Raw genomic sequence first — 15,937 nt, 5'->3', positions numbered from 1 at the left:
TTTGTAATATAGTTCCTATACCAGTAAATATTTTTATTTGGTTACACACTGCTGCACACTTACCTCTTGCATGGGTTCAGTATATGTTAGACCAGGGGTTACCGAATTTTTCCTCTGATGGCATACTTTGGGAATTCTGGTACTTTGACGTACCACCTTACTTCAATTAAAGGTTAATAATTTTTTTAAAAATTAGAAATACTTGTGATTACTTTAATTTCAAATCATAACTAATAGCACAGAGATCATAATAAAATAAAAAATAATTAGTACAGTCAAAACATCAAAAAAAGGAAACACCATTCTATTAAAAGTTTTTCACAGAGTACTTATTAACTTCCCATGGAACATTACTGATTCCTGGAACACAGTTTGGGAAATGCTGTATTAGACTGGTCAAGCATCTGCATTAAAAAATGAAATCTGCAGAACAGGAGATTAAATGTGGATTGTTGATATAGTTGTAGTTTCCTCAGTCTGTTTTAAACTCACATTTTTGTGGCAGGTATTCAGCATACTGAACTAATCAAAAATTTCTTCAAAAATGGGAACTGGGGGAAAGTAAATAAAAGTTTCCATTTTTGAAGGAAAACTGTTTTTATTTATTTAACCGTATTATTTTCATTTATACCTCCAGTTATCTCTGGTATGTGGTAAACTGAATAGCTATGCATCAATAAATGTTGTTTTGAAGCTGTGTGTTTTATTAGTGACATGCTTTCCTCACAGGGATATTTGTGTACAGTTTGGACAAGTATCCATAATCCTTTTTCCAAAACAGAAATCGTGTGTTTTATTACTGATGTGCATTCCTCACTGTCACACTTGTATACAGTTTAAACGAACAGATATAATCCTTTTTACCAAACAGGAGTCATCAGCAGTAACAAATATTATTCCCAGCAATGTGTTTTCGCATATATAACAATAACACTTCGTATTTACAGTAGCTTAGACTTATATTGTAATTAACACATGATTTAGGCACTAAAATGAAAATAAAATTTACAGATTAAATAAGTTTGCTCTTCATTTTGTAACAAATATCTTAAAATTAATATGTTATAATATTTCTAATGTAAACAAAATAAATAATATTGTTGGAGGGTAAAATGTTCAGATAAGCACTGCAATGGAATAAAATCTCTTCTATAACAATGTTTCTCTACTAAAAACAGAACAATTTTTAAAATTTTCTGTTACAGTTGTTTGGTTTTAGGTGTTTCAGTCTTACATTACTAATGCCACTGATCCTTCTCGGTAAGAAGACATTTCAACTTTCAATTTTTACAGGCACAGTAAATTATTAATTCATTATTGCACGATACTAAAAGTGGCCACGTGTGGTGCCACTTTGAAGTAGGAAATATATATGTGAGATCTTGTCGACTGAGTCAGGTAGATTAATGTGCCAGAAAAAACTGTTCAGCCACTGTTAGTAAAATGAAAGCTTCTGAGAATAAACTTCTGTTGTAACAACATATAATGGAGTTTTTCCTATAAATATTAAAAATGGTAAACTTCTGCATGAGCGGAAATTTTGGTCAACCTTTGCAATTGTTTTTGCTCTCCTGGCAACCTTCTGGTTGCTGATATGTCGAATTTTACGTACTGTACAGTAGATAATATTACTCCTGTTGGAAAGTGCTTCATTACTGATACAGTAACTGCACATAATTTACTGTGTAATAAATATAAGTTAAATATAAATTAATTTAAAATGATTATGGCAGTCAATACTTTTGCACTTTTGAGATGCTTTAGGTAGGAAGTCCATCCGCGAGACGCCACTAATGGGGTCGTGGTTAGAGTCACTGCACGCCGGTGATGCTCTGTAGCCAGGGCTTGTAGTAGGTGGTGCGCATGTAGACTCCGGGCAGATAGGGGGAGGCGCACTTGATACCGTGGGACACGGTACCCACCAGCACCCAGCGACCGTCGTCCCGTTCCATCATCAGCGGGCCGCCGCTGTCCCCCTGCACACATACAACAGACTCTGAGACGAGCGCCTCCACCAGCATTCAAAGATAAGGGGCTCCCTATAGAAGGGAGCTTCTGAGCGTAGCAAACTCAATCTCTGACGATTTGCGAACTAGTACCATAGAGCGTGCTCAGCAACGATAACGCTGAAACGATTGGACATCTTCTTTCTGCTCGAATTATTTTCACTTAAGTCCAAGTACGAGTACTGTGTACTAAGCTCAGCAGACAAAACATGGGTGGGGCAAACAAAAGGGGCTTGGACGAGTGGATACGATTGGAGGTGAATTTGTGGCAGATTTAACAGAGGAGGAAAAGACCTACGGTTACTTTCAACAGTATGGAACATCTGACCACATAGCCGGACGGAGCTTGGAGCACATTTATACAATCTTCAAGGCTGGCAAAGTTGTTAGCAGAGGTCAGTCTGGCCGCAGCCCTAGCTGCCCACCCAGGTAACATGATCTGTCAGTGTATTATTACTCTGTGTGGGGAGCCGTCATGTTTAAGGTGTATCGGAACAACCCTTATAGTCTTCAAGAACTGCTACAGAACATTTCGGATGAGAATGCAGCAATTCCAAAGTCCAGCTTCGATCCGCATTCAGCAGATTGCTGTCCAGGGCCCAAAAGCGTCAAGAGATGAATGGTGGTCACTTTGAACATATGCTATAGTCAGGTTAATACTGTATTTCCTTTCTTCTGGTGTTTTCTTTGTGCCTTGTAACTCTGTTCTCCACACCACTTTTATTTACCCCACCCTGTATCAGTCAGCTCTTTGAAAGAGCACACTGGTCGCTTTGGAGCGTTAGAGGTACCAGGTGTGATCAAAAAGGACAGTAAACAATTTTATTTGAAACAAAGTAATAGACTTGGATGGAATTTGATTTAATCACCTTCAAATTACTTATCTGAAAGTTGAATCCATGAATGGAAGCTTTTCTGGAAGGCTTCTTTTGGAATGGCATTGAGCTGCTCTGTCATGGCTCTCTCAGTGTCAGGAATGGTGCCAAAACGTTTTCCTTTACGCGCGGTTTTAATTTTTTGGAATAGTCAAACGCCGCATGGTGCTAAATGTGGTAAGGCGGATGTGGAGAGACAGAAATACCGGCAAAAAACTGCGAATCAAAAGCGAGGTGTGGCACGGCGCGTTGTCGTCATGAAAAAGGAAGCCATTGGCCCATTTTTTTGGTCTCTTTCTTCGCACATCGTTTCACAAACTTTGCAGTACGCCCTTGAAAAATTCGTCGTTTACAGTTGCTCCCCTTGGAACGAACTGTGATCGCACTATACCCTTAATATCGAAAAAATAACAGTGAGCATGACCTTAATATCAGATTTTAACTGAGGTGCCTTTTAGATCAAGTAGAATCACTGATTGTCCACTGGAATCTCTGAAATGTTGTCTGAGGGTCACACCCATCGACCCAAGTTCCACCTCCGGTTACAATTTTGGATATGAAGTCTGAATCTGAATGAAGACGATTCTTCAACTCAGTGTAAACTGACAAACGATTTTCCTTCTGTTTACCCTCAAACGTCTGGGAACAAATTTTTTGCACTTACACGTCTCATTTGCAAATTATCCGTTAAAATGTTTTGCCCGGACCCGTACGAGATGCTACGTTCTACTGTAAGCCCTTGAATAGTTATTCGCCTGTTTGAACAAACAGTTTTTTACCATTTTTTCGCACGGTTTTTGCTGTTAATAGTCCAGATTCTACCTAACCATTTCCGCTTTTAAATCGCTGTACCCCTTTTAAACTATCTGCAAAGTTAGAGTATTATCGCCATACACCAATTTCATGAGTTTCTTTGGCACTTTCTTGCGACTTGAAACACAACTGTTTACCCGTTGTTCGAAATCCACGACGCGCGACGGACAAAGTAAACACACCCTCACTGCAACGTCTTTTGACGCTGATTGATAAGTCATGACGGGTTCCAACTTGACACTGTCTCAACGCATCAGGATATCGGAGAAATTACATCAAATGGTGGTAGAGTCGGCAGTTACTGCTAAAAGAATTCATTCACCATATTTTTTGATCACATGTGGTAGTATAGAACTGGTATCAGGCAGTGATGTGGCTCTCCACTGTTGACGTTAGTTCATGAAATGGAAATTGTGCGTGTGGGGCGGGGGAGGGGTTGGTGGGAGGCGGCGGGGGGGGGGGAGGGGGGTGAGGAGGAAGTGTGGAGGGGGAGGGGAAGGGGCGTAGTTACATGGCTCGAAGTGGTGACCCGACAGAAAGGCGGAAAGGAGCTACCACGTGGGGACGTGCACACGACCACACATTGAATGAAGTTGCCCGATTTCCTGGTGTATCAACGTGTACTGTCCAACGTCTCTGCAATAAATAGTGTATGACTCGCGATCATGTAACATGGCGTCAGAATAGTCTCCGTAAAAAGATCCTTACTGATAGGGAACGGAGAAGGGTGTCACGTCTGATCAATGACAACTGGTTTCAAACCAGACAGAAAGTGCTTGTCTCGGTGAAAGTAGATCCATGCAAACCAGTTTCCGAGCGAATATTGCGAAGGAAAGAGACTGCTACGGGTATATGAAATCGGAAATTCCGCAACTATTGATCAAAGCAGCACGGAAAACTGCACGCCCTCAGTGGGCCAAACTACATAGAAACTGGAGAGTATCGGACTGGAGTAGTGTCATGTGGTCCGATGAGTTGCGATTTTGCCTCTTTTCAAACAACTAAAACTGTAACAAAACGCCTCAGAAGAGAACTGGATTTATACCAACTTGCTGAGCAAACAGGATTTCGGAAAGATTGCATCTTTTTAAGAAAACAACCGATTATGACGTTAGGATTCATCTGGCCTTTAGGGATTATCGAAAAGATTTGAACTCCGTGGAGACTTGGCAATCATACAGGCCCTTGAACATGCCAGGGTTAATTCAAGGTATACAAAGCTCCTGAAATACATATATCAATAGGCAACAATGACAGAGCGCATGAATACCTTGTCACCGGTAAGATCCAAATCGGCAAAGGAGTCCGCCATGGTGACACCGTCTCTCAGAAACTGTTCACCCTTCCATTACAAGATATATTCAAATCACTAGACTTCAGTAACAACGGAATGAAGATCAAAGCGTCGTTCCGTTACAGCTGTGCTGTTTGCCTCAAATAATTATGCATTTCACGGTGTGAAACAGAAAAGTTCGATGTAAAAATGTATGTATCATATGGCACTCTGGGCTGGTATTTCCTACGTTGTGGGTTCAGCCGCCTATCGGAATGGGTATTCTTCCTCCACGTACGTTGGTCTTTCCCTTTGCGGATGTACAAGAGTTTTTTCCTGAGTGTTATATTCGTGTTGTCTGATAACGATGAGAAAAGGGAGAGAATGAAATCCAGTACCAACACGTAGCGCACTCCTCTCGAATATCACTAAGAGGACCCCCGAGCTAGAAGTTCCCATCTGACGGACGGATCACCATCAACAGCCTCGTACCCTCACTCCCTGAGACAGTGCGAAGGGGATTGGAGTTCAGACCAGGACATTAGCGTCAAGACTGGAGATTAGGAACCTTACACCATAAACTTGCTCGATATCAAGGAAACTACATCAATAATTAGTAACAGCGCCGCATTAGTTTTAAATTAATACAATAAAAGTGTGTTTTCAGTCTGTAACATATGTTTGTCACTACTACTGTGGCCCCATCTTTATTAGTCTCTTGAAGAAGACAACTGTATTAGCCCAACCCTGCAGCAGTTTATGAAGCGACGGGTAAGCATTGGTGTTTATAGACCAAACGGAAGTATGTGAGAGGCGTAAAAGTCAGTTTTATCCATGGGAGGCTCTGGTAACTGTTTAAGAATGAAGAGATTCTTTTAAACTGGTCACAAAGACCGTTTCAGACAAGACACGGAAGTCAACAATACGTGTGAATGTCACGTGGGTGGCTCTCACACCACACATCCAATGCTTTGCAGTTTGACCAAATCGTATTATAAATTGGTTGGTCAGTGGCTTCACACATCAGATCCAGACTAAAGTATACCATTTCGAACAGCACCTTCTTTCCAGAAGAGAAATGTGTTCTTCAAATTCTATCCTCAGGTAGATGACCGCTTTGCTTTTGGAACAGATGCAAATTTATCTTTCGTGTGGTAATATTTGAAGATCAGCCTTAAATACACTACTGGCCATTAAAATTGCTACACCAAGAAGAAATGCAGATGATAAATTGGTATTCATTGGACAAATATATTATACTAGAACTGACATGTGATTACATTTTCACGCAATTTGGGTGCATAGATCCTGAGAAATCAGTACCCAGAACAACCACCTCTGGCCGTAATAACGGCCTTGATACGCCTGGGCATTGAGTTAAACAGAGCTTGGATGGCGTGTACAGGTACAGCTGCCCATGCAGCTTCAACACGATACCACAGTTCATCAAGAGTAGTGACTGGCGTATTATGAAGAGCCAGTTGCTCGGTCACCATTGACCAACCGGTTTCAATTGGTGAGAGATCTGGAGAATGTGCTGGCCAGGGCAGCAGTCGAACATTTTATGTATCCAGAAAGGCCCGTACAGGACCTGCAACATGCGGTCGTTGCATTAACCTGCTGAAATGTAGGGTTTCAAAAAAAATGGCTCTCAGCACTATGGGACTTAACAGCTATGGTCATCAGTCCCCTAGAACTTAGAACTACTTAAACCTAACTAACCCAAGGACAGCACACAACACCCAGCCATCACGAGGCAGAGAAAATCCCTGACCCCGCCGGGAATCGAACCCGGGAACCCGGGCGTGGGAAGCAAGAACGCTACCGCACGACCACGAGATGCGGGCTGTAGGGTTTCGCAGGGATCTAATGAAGGGTAGAGCCACGGTCGTAACACATTTCAGATGTAACGTCCACTGTTCAATGCGAACAAGAGGTGACCGAGAAGTGTAAGCAATGGCACCCCATACCATCACGCCGGGTGATACGCCAGTATGGCGATGACGAATACACGCTTCCAATGTGCATTCACCGCGATGTCATCAAACGCGGATACGACCATCATGATGCTGTAAACAGAACCTGGATTCATCCGAAAAAATGACGTTTTGCCATTCGTGCACCCAGGTTCGTCGTTGAGTACACCATCGAAGGCGCTCCTGTCTGTGATGCAGCGTCAAGCCATGGTCTCCGAGCTGATAGTCCATGCTGCTGCAAACGTCGTCGAACTGTTCGTGCAGATGTTTGTTGTCCTGCAAACGTCCCCATCTGTTGACTCAGGGATCGAGACGTGGCTGTACGATCCGTTACAGCCATGCGGATAAGATGCCTGTCATTTCGACTGCTAGTGATACGAGGCCGTTGGGATCCAGCACGGCGTTCCGTATTACCCTCCTGAACCCACAGATTCCATATTCTGCTAATAGTCATTGGATCTCGACGAACGCGAGCAGCAATGTCGCGATACGATAAACTACAAAAACTACAATCGCGGTAAGCTACAATCCGACCTTTATCAAAGTCGAAAACGTGATGGTACGCATTTCTCCTCCTTACACGAAGCATCACAACAACGTTTCACCAGGCAACGCCGGTCAACTGCTGTTTGTGTATGAGAAATTAGTTGGAAACTTTCCTCATGTCAGCACGTTGTAGGTGTCGCCACCGGCGCCAACCTTGTGTGAATGCTCTGAAAAGCTAATCATTTGCATATCACAGCATCTTCTTCCTGTCGGTTAAATTTCGCGTCTGTAGCACGTAATCTTAGTGGTGTAGCAATTATAATGGCCAGTAGTGTATTTTTTGATAAAGTAAAATTCTTTTGTAATGCAGGAAAGTATGGTAGTTACCTCGCAGGAGTCCTTTTGGCCATTGGCATATCCGGCGCACAGGAAGCTGTTGAGGATGACTTTGGAGTGGCCGGCGGTCTGGAACATCTCCTGGCAGACGCTGTTCTCAATGACAGGCACCTGCACCTCCTGCAGCACACTCGGCACTCCGCCCCCTGAACAAAACACGCACAAGTATGGTCAAAATAGTAGTAAATAATGATTACTGTGAATCTCTGTATTTCTTAACTAATGCACAGTTATATACTTCGCCATCGTCTTCTACCATCTCATTCGTACTCCAGAAACCCTTCAAACAACGCATTCTAACTCATCATCACAATGGCAGATCTGTGTAGGGACAGGTTCAGTACCAGAAGAACACAGCACATTACATACAGATTAACATCGAAACTTAAATTCACGATTTTTAGTTAGAGTCTACACGTTTCCAAGTGTACAGCTAGCAATTACAGGGTTATTCATAAGAACCCTTGGGGTCTCAAAAGATGGCTAAGTGAAAACTATAAGGAATACTGAAAAATGACACATATCAGTTGATAGAGCATCGCATTACAGGCGATCTATTTGAGCACCGTTTGTGACCGGCAAACGTCAACATGTTCGTGCAAGAGATTTAAGTCTATCTATCGCTTGAGCCTTCTCCCGAAGTTACGCAGGGTCAGCCATTGTTAATCGGATTTGGCATGTTAATGTTTAAGGGGTGGCCGGATGCCCTTCCTGCCGCCACCCCGTACCCCCTGGTACGGAATTAGTGTATCCCAACTGTCTGCATCGAGTGTAATCCGTGGAATAGTGCGAAAGTGGTCAGATGTCTGCGAGCCGTGTAACTGAGGCGGAACATGGGAACCAGCCCGGTATTCACCTAGAGGGATGTGGAAAACTGCCTAAAAACCACATCCAGGCTGGGCGGCACATCGGGCGTCGTCGTTAATCCGCCGGGCGGATTCGATCCGGGGCCCGCGGGCCTACCCGAGTCCGGGAAGCAGCGCGTTAGCGTTCTTGGCTACCCTGGCGAGTCGTGCAAGAGATTTAAGTCCCTGACACAAATTGTCCAGGAAGGTGCGACAGCAGCAAGCTTTGGAACTCTGTTCATTGGGTTGCCTATCTGCAGGCGGGGACTACAGGGTTTGGACAAAACCATGGAAAAACCGTGAGAAATGCATGCTTGAACATGAATGCATGTGCTAGCCAAGCCTGTCGATTGCACTGTTTTAACTGAATCTGAACGGTACCTGTGCATGGTCCTCAATACGTTGCAAGCGTCAATCGTGGTCACAACAGTGTTCTGTGTAGTTGTGAGTGCGTTATGTCGGAGCTAAGTGAATTGGAACACAGTCAAATTGTTAGTGCTCCTTCCGTAATCAAGGGAGCCGAAGTGTTTCGTGTTTCAAGAGGCGCCGTATCGAAGCAGAAAAAACATCATCCGTTAAGTCACAACACGGAAGAAACTGTGTGTTGAGTGATAGTTGAGTTTGTGGCGAAATATAAGAGGATGACAGCTGCAAAAGTGACTGCAAATCTGAACGTCGCACTCGCGAACCCTGTAAGCATCAAACCAACACGAAGGTAGCTCGGTAAGTAGGGAACTGTAGGGCGAGGTGGAATTCGAAAGCCACTCATCAGTGGTTAAAATGCCCATAATAGGAAAACGTTGCGCCGAAGCCATAAAACCTGGACTATGGAGCAATAGAAGAAAGTCATTTGGTCGTATGATTCTTGTTGCACACTGTTTACAACTTCTGGACGAGTTTGTTATATCTCAAGATTGAAACATGACTGGGATCGGTGATGTTTCGGGCAGTCCATGGTAGTCTATGGGCGCCATGGTTACTCTGCTAGGTCGCATTACCCGCTAAGGATTATGTGAACATTTTGGCTGATCAGGTCCAATGTTTGTTCCTCAATGGTGATTCTGCGTTCCAAACAACTGGACCCAATGCGTAGCTCGCATTGTCCAGTACTGTCTTTGTCAGCACGAGGATGAAGCGTCGCATCTTCCCTGGTCACCACAGTGACCACGTCTCATTATTATTGAGCCTTTGTGGTCTACTTTGGAGAGAGGAGGGCGTGATTTCTATCCATCCTATCATCGTTAACTGAACTTGCCACTATTTTGCAAGAAGAGTGGTGTTAGATTCCCTTGAAACCCATACAGGACCTGAATTTATTCATTCCGAGACGACTGGAAACTGTTTTGAATGCCAACGGTCTTCCTACACCATGTTAGGCATGATAATGTGTTGCGCCTTTAGTGTTTTCATCTTTTTGTCGAGCCCCTGTATAACAGCGCTGTCTCAGAGATGTTTCGTCATTTGGCAGACGTGTAAGTGGCAACGAATTCATCGGTGGTCTAACCTCGATGAAGGTGTAATGCTCGGGCGATAAAGAGTATTAGCTCGGTTTGTCCAAAGAGTCGTGAAGAAATCATACGTAGCACAGTCGAAAAAACCGTTCAGGAATTAATCTGGCACGATGAAGGTGAATCATGGAAGACGTAAGACAAAATGGCTGACTAGTACTTAATGTAGCACTGCGAGACCCAATTTTAGGTGGACTGCATGGTACAGACGTCTTCACCTCCCTTCTACTTAGGCACTGATTGGGATTTACGGTTTCTCCTCTCCCGTTTCTAATATAAAATAAATGGCAAATAAGCGTCCCCTCAACGACGAGGTCATTTGTGACAGAGCACATGCTCGGACTGGAGGATGAGGGGGAAGCAAATCCGCTGCGTCTTTTCTAAGCAACCCATCCCGAAATTTACCTTAAGCGGATGCGATAAACCAATGGCAGTCTAAATCTGGGTACCCGGACGAGACCTTGAAACGTTGTCCTCCCCAGTGCCTTAGCCTCTGTGCCACCCCACTCGGTCATCCCTAATGTAGTACTGCAGTCACTAACAAGGGCACCACGGACATCAGATTCATTTATGACAAGTTTTTCAGCAGTCTGAAGAAAACTTCTGAGCAATACAAGTATTAAGGTACTCATGTTACCGTATAAACAGACGTCCTTCATGGTTCCATAATGTGAACGATGACTTGAATTCTGTGAACCCGTAGATTTCCTCCTGGAGTTCTGAGGCGAGCGGCTGCTCTAAATGTTTCCTAACATTTGTCAATGTTTCCTGAAATGGCGCACATTTTCAAAAGTATGTTGTTCTTAAAATACGGCTTCCTTGCTTCACAAGACTTTTTTGATCATGTGCCAGACTATTTTCTCAAAAAGTAAACCAAAGATCAAAACGTCAAAGACTTTAAAAGATATTAATAAATCAGAAAAATTATCTTTTTCAAAATTTCAGTTACCTTGTAATATTCGGTCGAAGTCGAGGGCGTGACTGGCAGAACACTAGCTCGGTTTCCTCTTAAAAAGGGGAAGAAATCAGACGGGAAATATAGAAATAATTTCAAATATCTTGTTCGGAAGTGCATGGTAAACGCGAATCGAGGCAAACCTGAGACAGGATGACAGGACGAGAATTAGAACCTACATTATCTCGATCTGGAAACGACGTTTTGACCCAGCGTCATCATAGTAATAAGTTAATTCTAGCAATGTTACCTAGCGAGGTGGTGAAGTGTTTAAGAGGAGTGGGTTTGAAATCCTCGCCGGACCACTAAAATTTGTGTTTTTCCTAGTTTACGTAAGTCGTCTAAGGCAAATACCGGTATGGTTTCTTTGAAAAAGACATCGATGATTTCCTTTCGTATCTTTGTACTATATCAGATTGTTAGTTTGTAATGACCTGGTCATCAACAGAAGGTTAAGATGTAATTTTTGAATTGTTCTAACGAAGGTGACATCAAATATGAACCCCTGTAGAGAAAGTCATAGTACTGCAGATATTAGTGAATCAGTTGGTAACATCACTGTATACAGTGTGAACCTGAACACCAATAGAATTTTAGAGATTGATCAGCGATATTTCCTGGATATCTTGGTGTAAGGGACCAGTGATCTCCGGTAGCTTGTTACAAAGGAACTGTATTTCATTTGATTTCTTATCTCCATTTTTTTTATCTGTACTGCAGTGAAAATATCTGCACATCCCTGCGAATGTCGACGGCATGTGCTGTATGTCTTATATGGAAGTAAACTTGTTCCATTCACTGACAGTACTTGATGTTGACAACAGACATGATCACTTTACTCTTCGCTCACAAGTTTGCAGTCAATACTGCTCGGTTCGATATCAGATTTGTTTTTCCGGCAGTGTTAGTTGTACGTTAGCCGTGATACACAGCAGTACGGATACGTTTATTGACGAACGCTTGGCCGATATGCACATCATTTATGGGTAAACTGAATGCAATGGAAGGGCGGCCTAACGACGCTATTTAGAGCACAGCATGGCACTATTCATAGGCACCTATGAAAGACCTAATCTTCAGTCTTAGTGACTGCATATTAAAGGCATGTTCACTGTACTGTTGTTTAGGTATTGTCACAAAAACAAAGACAACTGAGATAACAAACCAAATGAATCGTAATTACATTATTACTCTAGACAATGAAAACTATGGGTACCTTACACCAAATTACTCAGAAAATGTCCAAGAACAAATTCTGAACTTTTGTTGATGGAGTTTAACACAGTTTTCTGCGTAAAGTGGAAAGGAATACACAGATGGCGAAACAGTAGTAGAGATACTGACCGTATTTGAGGCGGCCCCAGCCGGTGACCGTAGCCATGCGGCCTGTGAAGTCTTCGTTCTCTCTGGGCATGCAGATCGGCACGATGTGCTCGTCGAACGTCACCGGATAGTCCATTTCCAGAAGGGCGAGGTCGTTGGCGAACGTAGCCGCGTCGTAGTGCCGGTGAACGATTACGCGCCGCACGTTCTTCGTCACGGATCGCTTCGACTCCAGCTCGCCCGTGATATCGTACTCGCCCAACACCACCACGAGGTTTGCCAGAAACCTGCAACGCGCCGCTCATGTTAAAACTTGTCTCCACACCTGCTTCTCCTCTGCTATCGTGCCAGCTCGTCTTTTGTTTTCCTCGCAGTCGAGGAGCACACACACACACACACACACACAAACACACACACACACACAAGAGTGTGTAGGTACACGTGATCAAAGTTTTCCCTCCACCTGCTGTTGACAGGAAGTGTGCAGTAAGCGGAGAAAAGTTGATGAATCAGTCTTACCCAGCCCAATTATCTTATTCTCAAGCACGTGACGAAAAGTGTAATCTGATATTCGCCAGATGAACAAGAAATGAGACTCCCTTAGGAGTATCATTGTTTGTGGTAGATTTCAACCTGAAGACTTGACTGGATGCAGCGATCGACGTTTGTAGTTTGTCTATCCAGTGCAAGCCTCTTCATCTCTGCATAATTATTTCAACCTATATCCACATGAAGTTGCTGACTGTAGGCACGCCTTGGTCACCGTCTGCAATTTTTACTCCACACATTTCCCTCCATTACGAAACGGGCGATTTCTTGATGGCTCAGGATGTGTTCTATCAACCGGCTCCTTGTTTTAGTCAAGTTGTGCCATAAAGTTCTTTTTTTTTTTCACAACACAATACAATATCTCTTCATGAGTTAACCTATCCGCTCATTTCCGAAGCTTTTATCCTTTTGTTGCCTGTTTGTTTTGTTGACCAAAAAAAAAAAAAACGCCAGAATCCGGCTATCTGGAATATGGGGACCAAGTAAACACATCTTCAGCACCACATACATGAACTAGCAACTTTGGAAGTCGTAAGTAAAACCAAACGATAATTTAACCTAACGAAACTTGTGCTGCAGTAGTTGGTTCAAATGGCTCTGAGCACTATGGGACTTAACTTCTGAGGTCATCAGTCCCCTAGAACTTAGAACTACTTAAACCTAACTAACCTAAGGACATCATAAACATCCAAGCCCGAGGCAGGATTCGAACCTGCGACCGTAGCGGTCGCGCGATTCCAGACTGTAGCGCCTAAAACCGCTCGGTCACGACGTCCGACTGCAGTAGTTGGCTCTAACCTCAAAAACAAAAGAGAAACATGACAAAACGTAACATAGTTACACAAATGTAACTACTACATAATGCATTTACACAGAGTGTTCGGAATTTCCGTTTAAAACTTCTAGAACTTGTTGAGGGGAGTGGGTATACAATATTTTGAATAAGAACCCATGTCCAGAAGCGTACGGTTTCCGTGCTGCAGCCCTTTGAAAACAAGTTTATTAGGTAGGTATGCAACAGGGTAGTCATGGTGGAGGGGGGGGGAGAGGGGAGGATTGAATGATGTCATTTGACGTCCATCCTACTTCTCTGACCTCGTTCGAACCTCATTCACGTGTCTGTGAGTTTTAGAGCAACATTGTTGAGTACGCGTTTGCAGAATACGCCAAAATGATCTGACTGTGTGGCGAAGCTCACGGTAATGGAAGAGCTGCTTGTCGCCTTTATCAAGATCATTAACCACAACGTCCTACTCCATCGCATATCCTTTTCGCCACAATTACACAACGACTTCGAGAAAGGGGTACCTTCACAATTATCAGGCGTGACTGTAATGTTCCAAAGAGATGCTACACATCCGAATTAGAAGAGTGTTTGTGAAAACTTATTAAGTTTCCTTTTTGTTTCTCTGCTTATTAGTGAGTGGAACCGTAAGACAAGTAAAACAAGTGATATACAGTGTCACTACTAATAAATAACTTGTAAAAAGTGATCGCCTTACTACCTTATTACCAAATGGTTGCAGTGCGGAAACGGTACATTTCCGGACATGGGTTCCTACTCATAATGTTACTAACTTACTCCCCTCTACAAGTAATAGAAGTTTGTAACGGGAATTTCCGAACATCCTGTACAAAAACAAACATGTATTCAGACCACTGAAGACGCTTTACAAATAAAAGAAGCGAAACAAGTGTAGCAAAAGGCAAACTGCCTTTCATTTAGCTGCAAGGATGTAACATACACTATGTGATCAAAAGTATCCAGACACCCCTAAAAACATACGTTTTTCATATTAGGTACATTTTGCTGCCTCCTACTGCCAGGTACTCCGAATCAGCTATCTCAGTAATCATTAGACATTGTGAGAGATCAGAGTGGGGCGCTCCGCGGAACTCACGGACTTCGAACGGGGTAAGGTGACTGGGAGTCACTTGTGCCATACGTCTGTACGTGAGATTTCCACACTCCTAAACATCCTATTAGATCCACTGTTTCCGATGTGATAGTGAAATGGAAACGTGAAGGGACACGTACAGCACAAAAGCGTACAGGCCGACCTCGTCTGTTGACTGATAGAGACCGCCGGCAGTTGAAGATGGTCGTAATGTGTAAGAGGCAGACATCTATCAGACCATCGCACAGGAATTCCAAACTGCATCAGCATCCGCTGCAAGTACTATGACAGTTAGGCGGGAGGTGAGTAAGCTTGGATTTCATGGTCGAGCGGCTGCTCATAAGCCGTACATCATGCCGGTAAATGCCAAACGATGTCTCGCTTTGTGTAAGGAGTGTAAACATTGGACGACTGAACAGTGGAAAAACGTTGTGTGGAGTGACGAATCACGACAATGTGGTGATCCGATGCCAGGGTGTGGGTATGGTGAATGCCCGGTGTACGTCGTCTGTCAGTGTGTGCAGTGCCAACAGTAAAATTCGGAGGCGGTGGTGTTATGGTGTAGTCGTGTTTTTCAAGGGAGGGCTTGCACCCCTTGTTGTTTTGCGTGGTACTATCACAGCATAGGCTTACATTGACGTTTTAAGCACCTTTTTGCTTCCCACTATTGAAGAACAATTCGGGGATGGTGATTGCATCCTTCAACACGATCGAGCACCTGTTGATAATGCACGGCCTCTGGTGGGGTCGTTAAACGACAATAACATCCCTTTAGTGGACTGGCCTGCACAGAGTCCTGACCTGAATCTTATAGAACACCTTTGGGATGTTTTGGAACGCCGACTTCGTGTCAGGCCTCACCGACAGATATCGATACCTCTCCTCAGTGAAGCACTCCATGAGGAACGGGTTACCATTCCCCAAGAAATCTTCCAGCACCTGACTGAACGTAGGCTTGCGAGACTGGAAGCTGTCATCAAGGCTAACGGTGGGCCAACACCATATTGAATTCCAGCATAACCGACGGAGGACGC

At 43.6% G+C, this 15,937-nt stretch overlaps 1 protein-coding gene across 1 annotated transcript in view; it reads right to left on the bottom strand.

The window, feature by feature from the left end:
• Positions 1-280: 280 nt before the first annotated feature.
• Positions 281-15,937, bottom strand: part of LOC126183935 (serine protease filzig) — a 160,293-nt gene continuing 144,636 nt past the window's right edge. The window contains exons 7-9 of the mRNA XM_049926282.1: positions 12,478-12,743; positions 7,817-7,971; positions 281-1,976 (exon numbers count right to left, since the gene is read on the bottom strand). Coding sequence (XP_049782239.1) covers positions 1,812-1,976; positions 7,817-7,971; positions 12,478-12,743 — 586 coding nt within the window. The 3' untranslated portion in view covers positions 281-1,811. The remainder of the gene's footprint in view (positions 1,977-7,816; positions 7,972-12,477; positions 12,744-15,937) is intronic.

The sequence above is a fragment of the Schistocerca cancellata genome, chromosome 4 (genome assembly GCF_023864275.1).
Source record: "Schistocerca cancellata isolate TAMUIC-IGC-003103 chromosome 4, iqSchCanc2.1, whole genome shotgun sequence".
Classification (NCBI taxonomy): domain Eukaryota; kingdom Metazoa; phylum Arthropoda; class Insecta; order Orthoptera; family Acrididae; genus Schistocerca; species Schistocerca cancellata.
This window is presented reverse-complemented; position numbering and strand designations above follow the sequence as displayed.